Source organism: Trichoderma gamsii (genome assembly GCF_001481775.2).
Source record: "Trichoderma gamsii strain T6085 chromosome Unknown Scaffold_4.2, whole genome shotgun sequence".
Taxonomy (NCBI): Eukaryota; Fungi; Ascomycota; class Sordariomycetes; order Hypocreales; family Hypocreaceae; genus Trichoderma; species Trichoderma gamsii.
In genome coordinates, this window is record NW_020171341.1 from 200,627 (window position 1) to 217,150 (window position 16,524).

The 16,524-nt window shown below is 50.4% G+C and overlaps 4 protein-coding genes across 4 annotated transcripts; 3 read left to right on the top strand and 1 right to left on the bottom strand.

The window, feature by feature from the left end:
• Window positions 1–56: 56 nt before the first annotated feature.
• Window positions 57–1,909, top strand: TGAM01_v201541 (hypothetical protein; the record flags this gene model as incomplete). The annotated part of the gene is made up of 6 exons (XM_018806368.2): window positions 57–327; window positions 418–512; window positions 585–769; window positions 868–1,359; window positions 1,447–1,813; window positions 1,868–1,909. The coding sequence occupies 6 exons, from the start codon at window positions 57–59 to the stop codon at window positions 1,907–1,909; spliced, it is 1,452 nt and encodes a 483-aa protein (XP_018660399.2).
• Window positions 1,910–2,550: 641 nt separating this feature from the next.
• On the bottom strand, window positions 2,551–3,930 carry TGAM01_v201542 (hypothetical protein; the record flags this gene model as incomplete). The annotated part of the gene is made up of 1 exon (XM_018806367.1): window positions 2,551–3,930. The coding sequence occupies one exon, from the start codon at window positions 3,928–3,930 to the stop codon at window positions 2,551–2,553; it is 1,380 nt and encodes a 459-aa protein (XP_018660398.1).
• Window positions 3,931–7,086: 3,156 nt separating this feature from the next.
• On the top strand, window positions 7,087–8,966 carry TGAM01_v201543 (hypothetical protein; the record flags this gene model as incomplete). Its single annotated transcript, XM_018806366.1, has 5 exons — window positions 7,087–7,114; window positions 7,181–7,389; window positions 7,452–7,636; window positions 7,701–8,047; window positions 8,116–8,966. The coding sequence occupies 5 exons, from the start codon at window positions 7,087–7,089 to the stop codon at window positions 8,964–8,966; spliced, it is 1,620 nt and encodes a 539-aa protein (XP_018660397.1).
• Window positions 8,967–13,641: 4,675 nt separating this feature from the next.
• On the top strand, window positions 13,642–14,796 carry TGAM01_v201544 (target-rapamycin complex subunit LST8; the record flags this gene model as incomplete). The annotated part of the gene is made up of 4 exons (XM_018806365.1): window positions 13,642–13,663; window positions 13,729–13,750; window positions 13,811–14,306; window positions 14,374–14,796. 4 exons carry the CDS (start codon window positions 13,642–13,644, stop codon window positions 14,794–14,796), a joined length of 963 nt encoding a protein of 320 aa, XP_018660396.1.
• Window positions 14,797–16,524: the final 1,728 nt, after the last annotated feature.

A 16,524-nucleotide genomic window follows, 5' to 3' on the forward strand; every position in this document is an offset into this window, starting at 1 on the left:
AACAAAAAAAAGTCAAAAAAAGCTTCTAATAATTTTGTTAATTCTTGGATCAGATAATGTCTCGTTCTCTCTCCATCTCAATGGAAGACGCTCAATTTGCTCGCGACATCGCATCGGGAGTCTACATCATCGACCTCCCGCCCGCTCAAGCGGCTATTCCCGGCGGCCTTGAGTCTCCAGCTACTTCTTTCGCTGGCAGTGAAGAGACCAAAGTCCTTGAGGAACCCATTGTTGCCGATCATAGCAGTAGCAGCAATCTTCCGGATGGTGGTTTCCGAGCTTGGCTTGTTGTGGTGGGCGGATTCTTGGACTTTGCTATTGCTTTCGGTAAGTTAACTGCTAATATTTCTTTCTTCATAATACATCGCCTCTCTTTTATTGCACATTGGGGCTAATCTCTGCCTGTTACATACTTAGGACTTGTAAACTCTTTTGGCACTTTCCAGGCTCGCTACGAAACTCAATGGACTTGGCTTTCCACATCCACCATCACTTGGATTGGCAGTGTTCAGGTATGCAACAACAACAAAATTACGACTGAGATAGCCCATTATGTACTAACTGGTTGCCATTTTCCACAATAGCTTTTCATTCTCTTCCTCGGTGGTGCCGTCGTCGGCCCCATCTTTGATAAATACGGTTCTCGAGCTCTCATGTTGTCCGGCACCGCAGTGTGCCTCCTCTCTTGTATTTGCTGCAGCTTTGCTACTCACTACTATCAATATCTGCTGTCTCAAGGCATTCTGCTCGGCATCGGCAACGCTTTGCTGTAAGATTTCTTCTTCTTAATAACATCTTAGTAACAGCAACACCAATGGAGTCAAACACGTTAGAATCATCACTAACCTCTTCTCTCCACCTCTCCAGTTTCTATCCTGCAACCGGAGCCATCTCCGAATGGTTCAACCACAAACGAGGCCTCGCCCTCGGCATCGCCCTCTCCGGCTCCTCCATCGGCGGCATCTTCTGGCCTCTCATCATCAACAAGCTCTTTACCGTCCTACCCGCCCCCTGGGTCCACCGCATTATCGCCCTCATCTCCGTCCCCATGCTCCTAATCGCCTGCTTCCTCGTCAGGGAGCGCACCGACGCCGCCGGCCACGACACCAAGGGCCGCCAGACAAAGTCCTCCTCTGAGGGGAGCATACGCCACGCCGTCTTTGAGTGGCGCTTCTTCGCTCTCTGCCTGTCCCTCTTCTTCATCTACGGCGGCATGCTCATTCCCTTTTACTTCATCCCTCTGTTTGCCATCCAGCACGGCGTGGGATCCGACATGGCCAACAGCCTCCTCGCGATTGGATACGCGGGCTCTTTCGTCGGCCGTGTGGGGAGCGGCTGGATCGCGGACCGCTTCGGCCGGTAAGTTTTCCCCACTTTGCTCCCGGGACGGGGGACGACAGGCCGATTCAACTCGCTTGTATGTGATTCGCTGACATTTCTTTTCAGATTCAATGTTTTATTTGTAATGGGCGTCTTAACCGCCGGAATCACCTTTTGCTGGGTCGCCATGACGACTTTGAGCTCGATGATTGCTTTCACCCTCTTATTCGGACTATTCTCCGGCGGCCTCATCCCTCTCGGATCCGCCTGCGTCGCGCAAACCACACCAGACATGGGCCACATCGGCCTCCGCATCGGCTTCATGATGGCTTTTGCTTCCTTCAGCGCTTTATCCGGCGGACCGGCCAGCGGCGCCATAAAAGACGTGACCACCACCTGGGTCTCTGTCCAAACCTTCTCGGCGTCCCTTACTCTTTTGGGAGCGCTGATGGTCTTTGGACTGCGCCTTTGGCTGCAGCCTCTACGGAAGGGGGTGTGTTCTGATGTTCAATGATGGGCTGAAACGACTTTACCTAAGTTTTGTTAGACCTACATGCAATATTTGTTTTTGGCCGTAATCGACTCTTAGACTTTGGGTATATGAGGATTACATGGTAAAAGCGTTAGACTGCATAGGATTCGGCGCATTAATTTTATCTTCTTTGATAAGTAGATGCTGGAGAGAAAATGAGGATAAAAATACCGAATTGGGCTTGGTATATAAGACGAGAAAGATGTAAAGGACGAAAATATATCCAAGTTAAATAGTTAACACTCATTACTGGTTATTAGAACAATTACTACTGACAACTACAAACTACTCTTACTGACATGATTCCGCTACTGTTGTACCCAAAGTCGTGTGGAAATACAAAATATAGAATGATTGCAAGCTTATATAGGTTACTTTACAGTCTTGAAAAGTCGCACACGAAAGCCTAGCCCGTCTCATCTCGCCAAACTTGACACCACCAAACAAACAATAGTATAGAGACTTTGACAAGATAAAGTCAAAATGGTGTTGATAATTACAATTCTAACAAGTAATCCGCTCCGTATTCCAAACTCGAAAAGAGCAAAAAGAAGAGATGTTAAGAAGAAAAGATGAGGAACAGCTCCTCAATAGCACAGCATATTTGCCAGGTGCTGCATATTGGAACTGATAAGAGTCAAAGAAGATAAGATAGCAATAACCGGGTGAATTGCCTATGTAGTGGGTAACGCGCCTGGCTACTTCTTTCTACCCTTTGTACCTCTTGGAGGGGGCGAGTAGTCTTGTATAAAATGTGCGTCCTCCAAGCATTCGGTGACAACCGGGTTGATAAAGACGTGATGCTGGAGCCCAGCCTTGAAAATGACTCTCATGAGGTTTGTTCTGAAATAGAGAGACCAAGTGTCGATCTTGGCAACGTGATTGCCAAGCCTCAGCTTGCACCGATAACCGTACTCTGCCTGGCCATCATCGGTGCGTTGCGCGACGGGTACATGTTCGCCCTTTTCGGGAACGTATATAGCAGTAGAGTAGAAAGGGCCAACGCCCCTCTCGAGAGAGGTTACCACACTAAGCAGGTTCTCTCGTAAGCTCCGGCGGTGCTTTCTCGATACTGATTTAGCACTCAGTTTAGCCAGTTCGCTCAGACGACCGGCCAGCCTTTGCGGGTCGTACTGGAGCTGAAACGGCTCGCCAGTCTCTTCAATGTGGTGCCGTGATGCCTCGAAGACGAGGGCAATGCAACCACCAGCATTGGACAGAATATCAACGTCATCACTGTCCAGTTGATCCACAAACGCATCCATGGCGGCATCGGCATAATCGGACAAGTCAGCCACATGGCCGGCAACGAAGCACCAGCCTTGAAGAGCGGCTGCAACAACCTCAACATTGTCATGAGCCTCGATTGACTCTCCATCGGTTCGCACAATCTCAACAAAAAACTCCATCACCTCTAGGGCGGCCTCTTCTAGACCACCGCCGTATAAGACTGTCATGCAGAGCGCGTAAATTGCAAAGATGCGGCAGTCATCATCGTCGTCATCCATCATTACTTGCTTGAGTATCCTCTGAGCTCCATCGAAGATCTCTAGCGTTCCGACCGTCCCGACCGTGAGAGCAAAAGCATGCAGACTTAAGAGGCGTTCCTTGGCTGTGGCCGCACGATTTGAGTCGTGAAGGAAAAGTTCTGCTAGCTCATTTGCGGCATCGTCTAGCCAAAGATGAGTTTCGGCGGTATAATTGTTGCGAACTGCCTTGATGTAGGCACTCAGGAAATAATCTCGCATCTCGCTGTTATTGCGTTTTCGATCTCGGAGGCCGTCAATAAGAGCTCTTGTATCGAAAACTGGAGCATGCGGCTCGTCTTCATTTTCGTCGATAGACTCCCCGGAGTAGACACTCGATGCCATGTCGTCTAATTCAAAATCGCCGTCATCATCGCTGACATCGGAAGTGACGCGGCTGTGCGCCGCGGAATGGGTGGGCGACGTTAACAGCGATGGAAGAGGAGAGCTTCGCGGCGTTTGGCTTCCTGACGCACGACCGGATTTGATGGCCTTTTTGGAGACGGTCTTTCCATTGCCCTTGAGGGCCTTGACTCGAGCGTGGTTCATCATCTTGAGAACTCGCTCGCTGGCTGGAGAAGAGTAGCTGTGAGTAGTATTGTATGAGGAGTAATGAAAGAGAGAGAGAGAGAGAGAGAGAGAGAGAGTTTGCTAGATGGTTGTAAAAACTGGCTGTGGAAATTTTGAGTTTGGATATAGAATTGATGAGGCTGCGCCGAATCTTCAAGTCGGTAGGAATGGAGTAGGGAGAACGTATGGAATCCAACGCCCCACTGTTCCACTTCTGTAGCCTTTGATAACCAGCCTTTTGCTCTCCCCTTCGCTTCGGTCAGATTAGTGAAGGCTCGGGCGGCGTCACGTCAATTTGCGCTTGCTTCTGTAGGGTCGCAGGTTGCTTGCGAGTGCTTCGGATGCTAGTCTGGTGAGGGTATCGTGAAGTAGACCGTCCATGGGAATCCTGGGCAAGCGTCGAGATGCAGAGCAAGTTGGGAGCAGAACAGCGAGAGCAAGACTTAAATACGAGGCGTGAAATGATGTTAAGGGACGAGAATAGCTCAGGTGAGGCGAAGAGGGCGAGGGAGAGAAACAGGGAAGATTTAAGAAGAGCTGAGTGGCTCGGTGGCGTCAGTTTGTGCGCGCCTGCCCGGATGACCGTCCCGCGAGAGCTCTATGTCGCCGCTACCTGGAACGTGGGTGAGATGCTGCGCGCTAGGCTGTTCGGGGCATGTAGCCGGTACATGCTTAGGGCAATGACCAGATGGCCCTTGATCGGCAGACATGTGAGAGCTGCAGGAGCTGGCCAGAGTGGGACGAGACCTTGGTATCGTGTATTAGAAATTATAGACAACATGTATAACTCTACTGGGCACTTTATCTCCGGTGCCTTGGATGTGGACTTCAAGGTGCTACAGTCCATCGGTACCGAGAGCTGCAATCGAATAGGCTTTCCGGGAAAGGACAAAATATTGTTTGTTGGATATTTCGCTTTTGGCTCTGCTCTCTAGGACTACTTTGGGCTCGCTTTCGCCTCAACCTGCGATAATGCAAACAAAGGCAAGCCTCGATATTGGGCGGGCAACACAGTGACGACAAATTGATGGTTTGGAGGAATCTCTGTACCTCTGTGCACGTCCCGGCGGCATCTTGAGCTACCTAGGTACTCCGCAAAAGACGCAACATCCCTGCTGGTCATGCGTCATATGCTGTAGCCACTTTACGCGCCAGGACGGGCTTCCACAAAGCCGGTTTCTCAGTGCCAACTCCATGATCGGTACTGGCCGACTTGACTTTGAATATGTACTGGACTGCGCATATTACCAGTGCCTGTATTTCGCTGTCGCTTGATTCGGTGAATACTCCCGGAAGAGTACTTCATCTGCTTTGGCTTACACCACACACCTACTCGGCCTATTCCACGTGCTGCAGTGCTGATTTGTGACGGTTGAAGCTTGAAGCTGCGCAAAGGTACATGCGCTAGGCGGGATGCAAGGGTGGTGGGGCATGTCTCGCGACTTTGGGCATCGGGTCAGCAGAGCTGGTGTTGAAACTTGAACGCTTTATTAATGAACGGGCAGATGGCGAGGGATTTTTTAGTGTTGCAGAAGAGCCGCAGAGCCTCGAGTGACGGTGGCGGCGGGTTTGCTCCGTCTGGTATGCAAGAAGCACATCCACTCTGCCCCTTACGCTGCAGCACTACCTCAGCCTGGGAAAAACGATATTCGCCAATTTAGCCATGCTGCTTGTTGCGATGAACTGCTCAGGAAACAGCATTCTACGGCCTGGGGGCCACCGCGGCAAGCGGAACCTAGCAAACAAGTCAGATGCTGCTGGTACAGATAATATTAATAGAGCCAGTAGTACTGTGGACCGTGGACCGTGGACCCTGGCCGAGGACCCTTGTTGGCTTAGGACCTCCCGTATATCGATGCAGAACCATTACAATAGAGTCACGTTTGTATTGACAGAGCCTAGCGCCAAGAGTCAAGCAGAGCAGCAGCAGGGCTGGCCGCATTCATCGAACCAACACAGGGACTATGTATTAAAACCCTTTGTTAGAGTCCCGACGCACCACTTCGCAGCTCTTGTACATGCTCTGTTGGTGGTGCTGGGCGCAACGCCACTCGTCCACCTGGCAAGCCGCGCATACGCCTGCTGGGCCCGCAGGCTGCTTCGACAAATCTCACTTGGAGCCCATCGTGCAACTCTTCAACAACTCCATCTGTGCCGTCGGTGATGCTGCACTTGCGGCTCGTGCTCGTCGTATATGGGTGCCCCTTTGCTCTGCTGCTTCGGTGACGGCGGCTACGTCGCAAATACTCGTCGACGTGCAAATGTACGACGGCAGTGACATACTCGCGCCCCACCCAAGCTCCGATAAGCCATCCACCGCGGGGCTTATCGCTGCCCGCTTCTGCCTGGGGCTGCCTAGGCTGCCTGGGGCTGGACCACTCAGGCGCTGAAACACCACTGCTGCCAGGCGCTATGCAGCTGCTCCCGTCCCCTGTTGTGGGTTATGGGCACTGGCTGGTAGCGGCCGCGGCGGACCTGGTGTCAAACCACAGGTACCTTACATGTATGCTGCATCGGCCGGTCTGGTACTGCTTATGTCTCCCTTGGGAAGCTGCAGAGCGTCAGACGGACGAGCAGACAAATGTCTCCCTGGATTCCCTTCCACTCGGCACCCAAACAGCTGCCAACCCGCTGCAGATACAACCGGTCGAGGTACGCAGAGCAAGACAGCCTGTACCTGCTGGGTACCGGCTCCAGTTACCCTCAGCCTTTGGCACGACTCGCTGTACCTACTAGCATTAAACTCCCGTAGTGACCCGAGCCCCACCTTGTCCTTCACTTCGAACTGCCTCCCCTCTGTGCAAATAACTTCACTCAGCCACCCACGTTCTATTTTCCGTCTTCTCTTCTCTCTTATCTTGTGTCTTCGCCTTCTTCTTTTCCGCTGGCTGGAACCTCTAGTACTTGCTTCTTCTTTCTTCTTCCGTCTGGTTGGATGTGCCCATCCGCCAAAGGGAGCAGAAGCAGGCCGGAAATCACCATTTGTACGGATATCGATAGCTTGGGCCAGTTCAGGAAGCCAAACGTCCAGATCGATCGGAAATCGTAACCACGTCGAATATATCTCTTGATTCGGACCGAATTCGCCCACCTCAGCATACATCGCAGAAGCCTACGCCAATCTGGACCTCGACCATCATGGCACAATCAGTCTATCGTGACGAAGGTACGTCACGCCATCCCTTGGATGCGCCGCAGCGCTCCATCCTTTCAAAGTCTAACTTGGATGCAGCTCTGGTTCGCTTAACGGTTGTCAACCCAAGCCCTGATTTTGCGTTTCCAACACGCAGCCTGTTACTCACAAAGTCAAATACCACAATCCCACTGGGGCGCATGAGTAAAAAGAATGGCGTATACGCCGCCCGAGAGGATAATGGCTGGATCGACTCCGCCGTCATGTCCAGAGATCATGCCAAGCTTATCTTCGATCCGCAGTCCCACGTAGGCTACTTTCTCTTGCCCTTTTTAGACCGCGAAGATGTTCCCAGCTAATACATATGCAGAGCGTCTTCATCAAGGATATCGGCTCTCTCCACGGCACATTCTTCAACAACACCCGCTTGAAAAAGCACCAAGCTCAAGTGATCAAGGACGGAGATCTCATTCAGTTTGGCATTCCCATAGATCGGGGATCGGAAACTAACCAAGCCTGCGTCATGCGAGCCGGAATTCAGTTTGGCCCACCCAGGTATGTAACCAGCCTATATTCGTATTCCCACTCTCTTCAACTACCTCTTCTAATGTGCCAGTAGCTCCCTTCAGGGCCCGACCGTTTTTCGAGTACCAGACGATAGTGATGATGAGGCTTACTCCGATGAAGATAATGCCATTCGGAGCTCCTCCAAAATACTGCACGATCATGGTATACGCCCAGATCCCAACTTTATGGTCTCGGACAATGCTGTCATCACCATTGAATCTGACCATGAGATGGATTCATCTGAGCCCGAACTCGAACATGAAGATGGTCCTTTATCTCCCAGGGCTATCCAAGATCAAATGAGGCTGAAAATTCTAGAATCGGCGCCTACTCCAGACGAAGACGCTCTTTTCTACGGAGACGATTACGAAGAAAGTTATATGTCGGAAGACAACGATGGTAAGCCTTCTCATGCCGCCTTCCCAAATTCTACAGAGTGCAGCACAGCTAACGAAGCGCTTTCCAAGATCGTTCGACTTGCTCTCTTGATCAAACCCTAAGACGCAGTTTCTTAGGCGACGACCACACCGCAGCTCACGTCGAGGGCACTGTAGTCCACGAGGCCGAAATTGTGGATAGATTCGAAAATGACTGTCTTCCACCCATCCTCTCAGCATCAAACGCAGCCGCGGCACCGGATGATCCTGCGGTAGGCGTGCACCTGCCCTCATTCAACGATACTTTCCGGTCCCAGGAAGTTTCTGTGAATCACAACAATGCAGCCACCGACATCAACAATGATGCGGCTTCAGTTGAGCTTCCGTCAGACGTTCACTCTCCGCCGGCTCTTGGGTTCGTTGAGCCTAAATTTTGGCCAGAGGACGTTGCTCTCAACCGAGCAACCGCATCCAGTCTTCTCCTAGATTCGGGTGCTGATTTTCTCAATTCACCTCTCAAAGAGCATCCTGGGCAACAGAATGCCACCCCTCCTCTAGACCTCGACGAGACTTCTGCTTATCAGTTTGAAGTAACGAAAACTGCAATTGCCCAACAGCAGCAGCAACAAGCTTTGGCTACTGCTCCGGAGACGGGCGCTGGCCAGCCCTTAGATCAGCAAGAGAAATCCTCCAATGGCAAGCGCAAAGCCGAAGAGATATCAGAACTGACCGCCGAGGAAATTTCTTTTGCTGAACGAGATCCATCTCCACTTGACCCTCAGACTCGTGATGACTCTGCAATGGACATTGACGACCATCACCCTGGACATGGCGAGCCACACGTAAAGCGCCTGCGTAGAGCTGTAGAAATCTTTGGATATGCGGCGATTGGAGGAGTTGCTGTTATGTCTGCTCTGATTGCAACCGCTCCAACTCTATAGATATCGCGGGCTCTATTTCAAAGATTCTTCTCGAGGAGGCTCTTGTGTGTACAGCTGTCGATTTATTGTTGGTCGATTTTGATCACTTTTCTTATTTCTTTCTATCCTTCCCTCTTCTTCTTTCTTTCTTTTCTTTCTTTGTCTTAAACGATTATTTTCCCCTTTTACCCCCCTACTATACGAAGAGATTCCGTTGTCAGGACTTTGCTTCCCAGTCTTTTACTGTTGGCGCCTCGGTATTTCACAAATTTGCGAGCCGCTTGCGATTGGCAGCCATCATTGGTTATCGGCGTCAGATACTGATTCTCAGCTCTGGTCATCGATCTCTAATGATGCGACTCTCTCCATTGTGACGGCTCTTTGACGGTTTATATTTCATGTACTTGCTGTTCTTTATCTACCTGAAACTCTATGGTTACGAATTTCTTAATTTGTCGTCTCGTTAGGGGGTCTCTGATTATTTCCTTTGTAATAGGGCTGTAAAGAGAAAATATATCTTTACCCAGGAAGGGAAGCCAATAAATTGAAATCAATTGTTCTACATATCCGTTACTTGGTCTAGGTTCTTTTCTTGTTGTGACGTTATTCGTGTGATGTGAGCCTAAATTGTTTTTACCGACCTTTTTATAACTTCGTCTACCAAACTGTATCACTCAATACTTTCGCCTCGCTTGGGCCCCCTTGCTTAGATGCAGCCACAGTACCAAGGTGCTACTGACCGCAAAGAAGAGAAAGCAGCCTAAACCCCGAATGCTTCACAGGCTCAACGCCTCATGGCCAATCACGTCCTCGCTACGGGGATGTTTTCGTCAGCGCCGTAATACCAGTGGTACGTCCAAGGGGGCTTTTGGGCGTTACAGTCTTTAATCACGAGTCCTTGTCTCTCCTCTGTTTGCCAAGAAGGCTTGGCTATTTACTTGGTACACCTTGTGCTATTGATATCTCTTGTCTCTGGCTGATTGAACGGAGGTAAATATTTTTGAGTAATTTGCAAGTGAAAACAACATATATATATTTTCGCTTCACATTCTTCTGAAGCGGCTTTAACTGCGTAGTAAATGCAGCATTGTCATATTGCACGTGTAGAGTATCTACAAAAGAGGTAGTAGTAGAGATATCTTCCGCTCTCATGAGGATCAAATAACTTTAGCAGATTGATAAGCAAGCCATGGCGATGAGCCCCCCCTCCCTTTTTCTCCCCCCAATTCTCAAAATCAACAGGGCTTCGTTACCAGATGAGTATAAAAAGAGCCTGATTGATGTGGACGAGTTCTCGGGCAAGTTCCAACAAATCGAGTGGCTCAATATAGTCACTCTCCCATCGTATACATTATATGTGTACTTGTTACACATTTTCCGACGACGCTTACCCGCAGATTGTTAATTTCGCGGCTGTCAAACGGGACGGGAGCTTGAGTCACCGCTTGTCTAGAATAATGAGAGCAAAAAAAGTTGGGCGAGGGAAAGGAGTGTATCGTCGGATAGCTTCGTGTTACACAGGTGAAGGAACCTAGTGGCTTCCTTCTTTTGAGGCCTCAGCTGTTTGCGTAAACCGTTTTTTTTACCTTATACTTCCTTGCAGAGAACATTAAATGCCCTCAAGCCAGGCCGCTTTCCGTCTTTCTCTACTACCCCTTTCCTTCGATATAGTTGATTTCCTACGCGAAGCAAGAAGCCGCGTGTCGGAGACCTAGATCCGAGAATGGCGTCTTTCCACGCCACATGATGGGCGCACAAGTTAAATGAGGAAAAACCGGTGAGCAGCCGAAGAGCTGTGCTGCGACAGGGTCAGGATGGAAGGCAAGAGATTTGATTTGGCGGAGAACGGCAACGGGTCCCCACGTGGCGGGCCGATGAAAAGGTTTCGGGATGGCTATCTGCATCGGTTGATTCCTAATGCAGCTTTCCTTGAGTCGATCATTGAAAGCGTCCTTGCTCTTCAGCAGCGGGATTGGCATGACATAGCTTCATGGTACTCTGTAAAGGTGCAAGAGGATCAGGGAACGAGGCTAGATGGGGGGTTCGTTCTGAGAAATGCCAGCTGAATGCTACTGGCTGCCTGACTCCAGAGAAACGGGAGGGTACACAAAACGGATTTCGACTCGTGGCTCGTATTGTTTGGTCCATATCGGTAGGGGAGGGAGCCAAGAGGGTTGCCGATATAGGCCTGGTGACTGGCATTGAAAGTCGCGCCTTGCCCAGCCAAATGCCCTTTCGGCGGAGAACATGCCACCAGGGAAAGCCTGCATGCGGTTTGTGTTCCGGTACACCAGCCGCTACGTCGGATCCATCACTATCGAGACAGCCAGGGACGGATAACGCGCCCAATGGTTAGCCGTTGCAGTGGGCGATAGGAGTGCAATAGCCGCCTCTTCCGTTCAGCGATATAAAGAGGAAGGATGCCATGGCTGCCAAATTGGACAAATCGTCATCTTGCAGACGCCCGCTTTGCGGCTGAAACTCCAGCACCCTCGGCAATGAGACGGTAAAGCCCAGCTAGCGAAGTGGTATGATTCGATAGAGCATCCTCAGAGGCTTCACCGGTCCGGCTACGGGCAAATGAGAGGGCTGGGTTCCGATCACCATCGCGGGTGGCTGCATCATCTCAGCGCCATTATCTTCACACAAAACAGAGCGGACCGGTTGAGAGAGGACAGCGTGTGAGCCTGTTGTCACAATTGGGCGCTCACGTCGGTCCATTGTATGGTAAAGTCGTGGCTACCAAGCCTTTTATTCGGCGAGAACGATGGATTGAAGGAGCAAGGAGGTACTTGACGAGGCGGTAAAACTTGGTCAACGCTGTCGAGAGCTCTGTCTGTGACGGTGGCGCATAGAAGCCCACAGCCTGATATCAGCTCAAGCAGATGATTCTAGATAGAACTCATGTCCAGCTGGGCGGGTCGGTATCACGTTGCTTTGGCCTAGTTGCCTCAACTATATGTCGAGGCAACCACACAAGCTGGAACAGAGACATCGGTGAGGTTTCTTGCAGCAGTTGAGCTGGCCTCCTCTATTGCCGAAGATGATCGAGGCGGTCAAAGGATTCTTGGTCATTCGGAAAGCTTAGAGGCAAATACGCAACGTCGACTATTGCGTAGCTCCCTATGTCTTTGGTAGCGTACATGTTAGTATTTAAGCAGCGCTTCCGCCGCATATATTCCCAGCAAGAATCAAAACTGTAAAATAACACAATAGCTGGTCTTCAACAGCCATCTCTCAACCACTTGAGTCTCCGCTTGGAATAAGACTGCCGTTAGCTTGATAGCCATGTCGTCTCAATTCGCCGTTGGCATGAAACCAGACCTGGTGCCAATCACCTGCGACATGTGCAGTATTAGACAGTGAGTGTTGATCATCTCCATATACTTCAATTGATGTGATCGCTGAGACAGGAGATGAAGACCCAGCTGCGAGTACTGTGGGGGGTCGCTTGTCAGATTTGTTCCGTCCAACTATCAAGATCTGTCATCAGCATCGACTTCGCCTTTTGCCTGCCAGAGCGGCAGGCCATCAACAGGACAAGATAATCGGCCAAGTTCAGGCTCAGGTCACAGGCCTGCAGGCGTCTGTTCAAAACGCAGATAGGCTGCGTTGGATAGAACTTTCAGGTGCCACGCATCCACACGAATACTTTCGGATTTGATTCCCTTCGTATATCCCTCTTTCTTTCTTTTGTCTTCTTTTTTGCTCAAAACGGAGAGGCCTTGTAGCCTTTGGGTGTGGTTACATGGGGGGGAAAGGTGGAGTTCATTCTTATATATGATGTAGAAAGCTCTCACTTGAGATGCTTGCAGGATGGTCGAACTTGACCACTCAAATTGGGCGGCTGGCTGTTAACCGGTGGAATTTTCAAGGGGAGGCGTAACTTGCAAAAATAGGAAAGGCTATATCACAAAGATAGATCAATGTATACGAATCGATAGATCTCAAAGGCGTTTTCCCCAGCCCAGCTGAAAGTAGGTTGAACCAGTGAATAGTAGCGTCACAAATGGACATATGCATACGTAAATCAAGGGAGGAATAGTCAGCGGCAAAAGGGTCTGGACGAAACTCATTCACATTGAATGCTGTTCTTGGCTTCTTGTCCCACGCCAATGCCAAAAGACGATTGACACATCATCCGAGCAGGTAATGGAGCAGCCAGCAAGGGAGTGCCGCGTCCTTAATTCAGTTCCCTAGGTAGCCACTCGGCTAAATTGTATATCAAGCTCGGGACCGAGTAAGACCCCGTCGTGGGAGTGAAGACAGACAAGAAACGAGGTCGATATTGAGAATAGTGCCTTGTGAAGTGACAGCTTGAGCCGATGCCATCCTGGAGCCGACGGGCAGACGCATCTGCGGTTCGTCACGTGTTTTCATCTGAAACAGCTGGCGAAGGAGCACAAGCTGCAAGAATGCATCCTATTGCAATGAATTTTCATCACGGCGGGTGATTGAGTGCATTCTCAGCCAAATTTTCTTGCATTTGTTGTTGATGTTGGAAGCTGCTCATGCCTCGGCGGTGTAAATGGTCGCTGGTCTAGTAGTGTGAGGCAGCTGCGGGCCGGGCTCTCTTCGGAACAAGACTCGTCCACAGCCTCGCCAAACGGACCTCGAGCACTTCAACTCTACTTCACAACTACATAATATCTCATCTGGCGACCAAGTGCGCGTATCATCGTTACTAGCGGCCGCCATGTCTGTAATTCTATGCACAGGTCAGTCCTAAACCCCCTCTCCCCCACCAGTTGTCGCGAACTTGGGAGCTAACAATGTTCGACAGCGGGTTACGACCACACGATCCGGTTCGCAAACCCACGGCAAAGCAACTTCCTTTACGCCCGATGCTAACTGACGCAATGCAGATTTTGGGAGGCTTTATCGGGGATATGCTCCCGCACGATTCAACACCCAGACTCCCAGGTCAACCGTCTATGTATCTCTCCCGACAAGAGGTACCTCGCCGCGGCCGGCCACCATACAGTGAAGCTGTACGATATCAAATCTACGAATCCTAATCCGCTTCTTACATTTGAGGGACATACGGGGAATATCACTGGAGTAGCCTTTCACTGCGAAGGTAAATGGATGGTAACGAGCTCCGAGGATGGCTGCGTCAAGATCTGGGAAACCCGGACGGGCTCAGTACAGAGGAGCTACAACCACGGTTCCCCTGCCAACGACGTCGTCATTCACCCAAATCAAGGCGAAATTATAAGCTGCGATAGGTCGGGTAGCGTGAGGATATGGGATCTGGCTGAGAATACTTGCGCACACGAGCTTATTCCTGAAGAAGACGTGTCGGTATCGAGCGTAACGGTTGCCAGCGACGGATCCCTGTTATGCGCTGCGAATACAGCAGTACGTCCAGTGCAGAAGCTGCAATGCCAAGCTATCGACCCCTTCAAATTAACTGACATTCTCTCAGGGCAATGTATTCATATGGCATCTTCGCCAAAACTACGAACAGACAGAGCTGCTCCCGGTGACGCATTTTAACGCTCACAAAGAGTACATTACGCGAATTCTGCTTTCTCCCGACGTGAAGAAGCTGGCAACATGCAGCGCGGACCACACAGCCAAGATCTGGGAGATTAAAGATGTAAAGCCGCGAATAGATGGCAAGACGGACGAACCGAGACCGCTGCCTCTCGAGGCCACGCTGACTGGGCATCAACGGTGGGTATGGGACTGCGCGTTCAGCGCAGACTCTGCATATCTGGTGACGGCATGCTCTGATCACTATGCCCGGCTATGGGAGCTGCACAGCCAACAAATTATACGCCAATACAACGGCCACCACAGAGGAGCTGTCTGTGTAGCACTCAATGACTACTCGGAGACGCGCTAGGACCTTGTTCGAGTGGTGTATGATACGGGAGCTGTACAGTCAACATGTTATATGCCAGTACAACGGCCACCACTGAGGAGCTGTCTGCGTGAATACGCGGAGACGCGCTAAGATCTTGCTCCAGGGGCGGATGATGTGCTGCGGGAGCTGCACGACAAACAGACCATACACCAGTACAACGGCCATCAAATAGGAGCTGTCTGCGTAACAACTTGGAGACGCGCTGGGATCTTCCTCGCAGGGTGGATGATACGGGTGAAGTGAATACGGGTGCGGAAGAGGTTATGTTCGGGATATGATGGCGTGGCGTTGGGGTATATTTCCTGTTTAATCTTTTTTTTTTTTTTGCGTTCATTATTATCTTGCCCTTGTCTCGGCAGCTTTTTCATATGCCATATAAACTGTTCAAACCGTTTCACCCCCTCAGTCTACGGATAATTGGGCAGCAGCTTGTATAGTCCATGTGATAGTTGGGCTTCATAGGTATGATGTGTTTTAATACACACGGGAGATGTTTTGTTAGCTTGTCCACGCCTTTGATGGGTATACAAGACAATATGTCCAGGCATGGATGCAAACTAGTCAAAGCGTTAAGACTTGAATGAGCTATCTTTTTCTGCCAAGTCTTTGCGTTGTACGATGATAGCTGAAGAAGTCGCTTCGGAAGAAGAGTCATGACAAATGATAACATCACCAGGACATCTCGCATCTTATGGCCATTCGCGGCTCAACCAGCTCCCTTTACAACCATGGTAGCAGTATCATGCGGCGGAATATATTAAAAAAAAAACCCCCCAAAGCAAAACAGAGTCTCGGCCCCGGGAGAAGCAAAATCGCAACCTAAATCTCGGCTCCGAGCAGGGACTGGGCCCAGAGCGAAGCATAACCAAAGACTCGTATATTAGGCACCCTCCAATATCTCCCTGCTTCTGCTCATCGTCAAAAGCCGACTGGCTACGGGTGCCCTTGACAGCGGGAAGGAAGAGGCCATCCATCTGTCCGTATCAAGCAGATCCCTACTTGATCTTCCAACGTTGATGATACCCAAGGCCGTCCCAGGGAACGATGATTCCCTTGTCGGTTCTCGCATGGTGATGGAGATCCTGGCCTGGTGAAACGGTCCGAGAGCTAGTCTCCATTCTCCCCCAATGGGGCCTCCTTGGTTGGTCCCCGGCTCGTCGGGACAAAACAACTGGCTCGGCGACGGCATTGGCAAAGATTGATTAATTTTGACGGCGCTGGTGTCTTCCAGCTGGACAAGGATCTTTGACGGGTACGCTAAAACTTGACTGGGGTGGGGGGGGGGGACCCCTGGGCAATTTTTTGACAGCCCTGCGAACGCTGTACTTGTAATTCATGAGGGAGGGGGCGTGTGCTGATGGATTTTTTTGTGATATTGATGACTATTGGAAATCGTAGATGAGCTGCAAATTTTGTGAATTATGACGTGATGACAAGGAAGCAATGTACAGCTATACAGGCAGTGAAAAGAAGAAGAAAGAAGAAAGCCATGGATAGCTTTTGCGGTGAAGCTTTGCGCGTATACGGACAAAGTGCTGGGTCTGGGCGCTATGGGCTGCCTCTTTGCTCGGCCTGGGCACCGCCTGCGGGCCGAACAAGAAAACAACACACGAAGGAAAACTGGATTGCAAGACAATACAAGACAAAAGTGGGATATTGGCTGTTTGATACTACTCGTACTAGTAGAAACCATTAGTTTAGTACTTT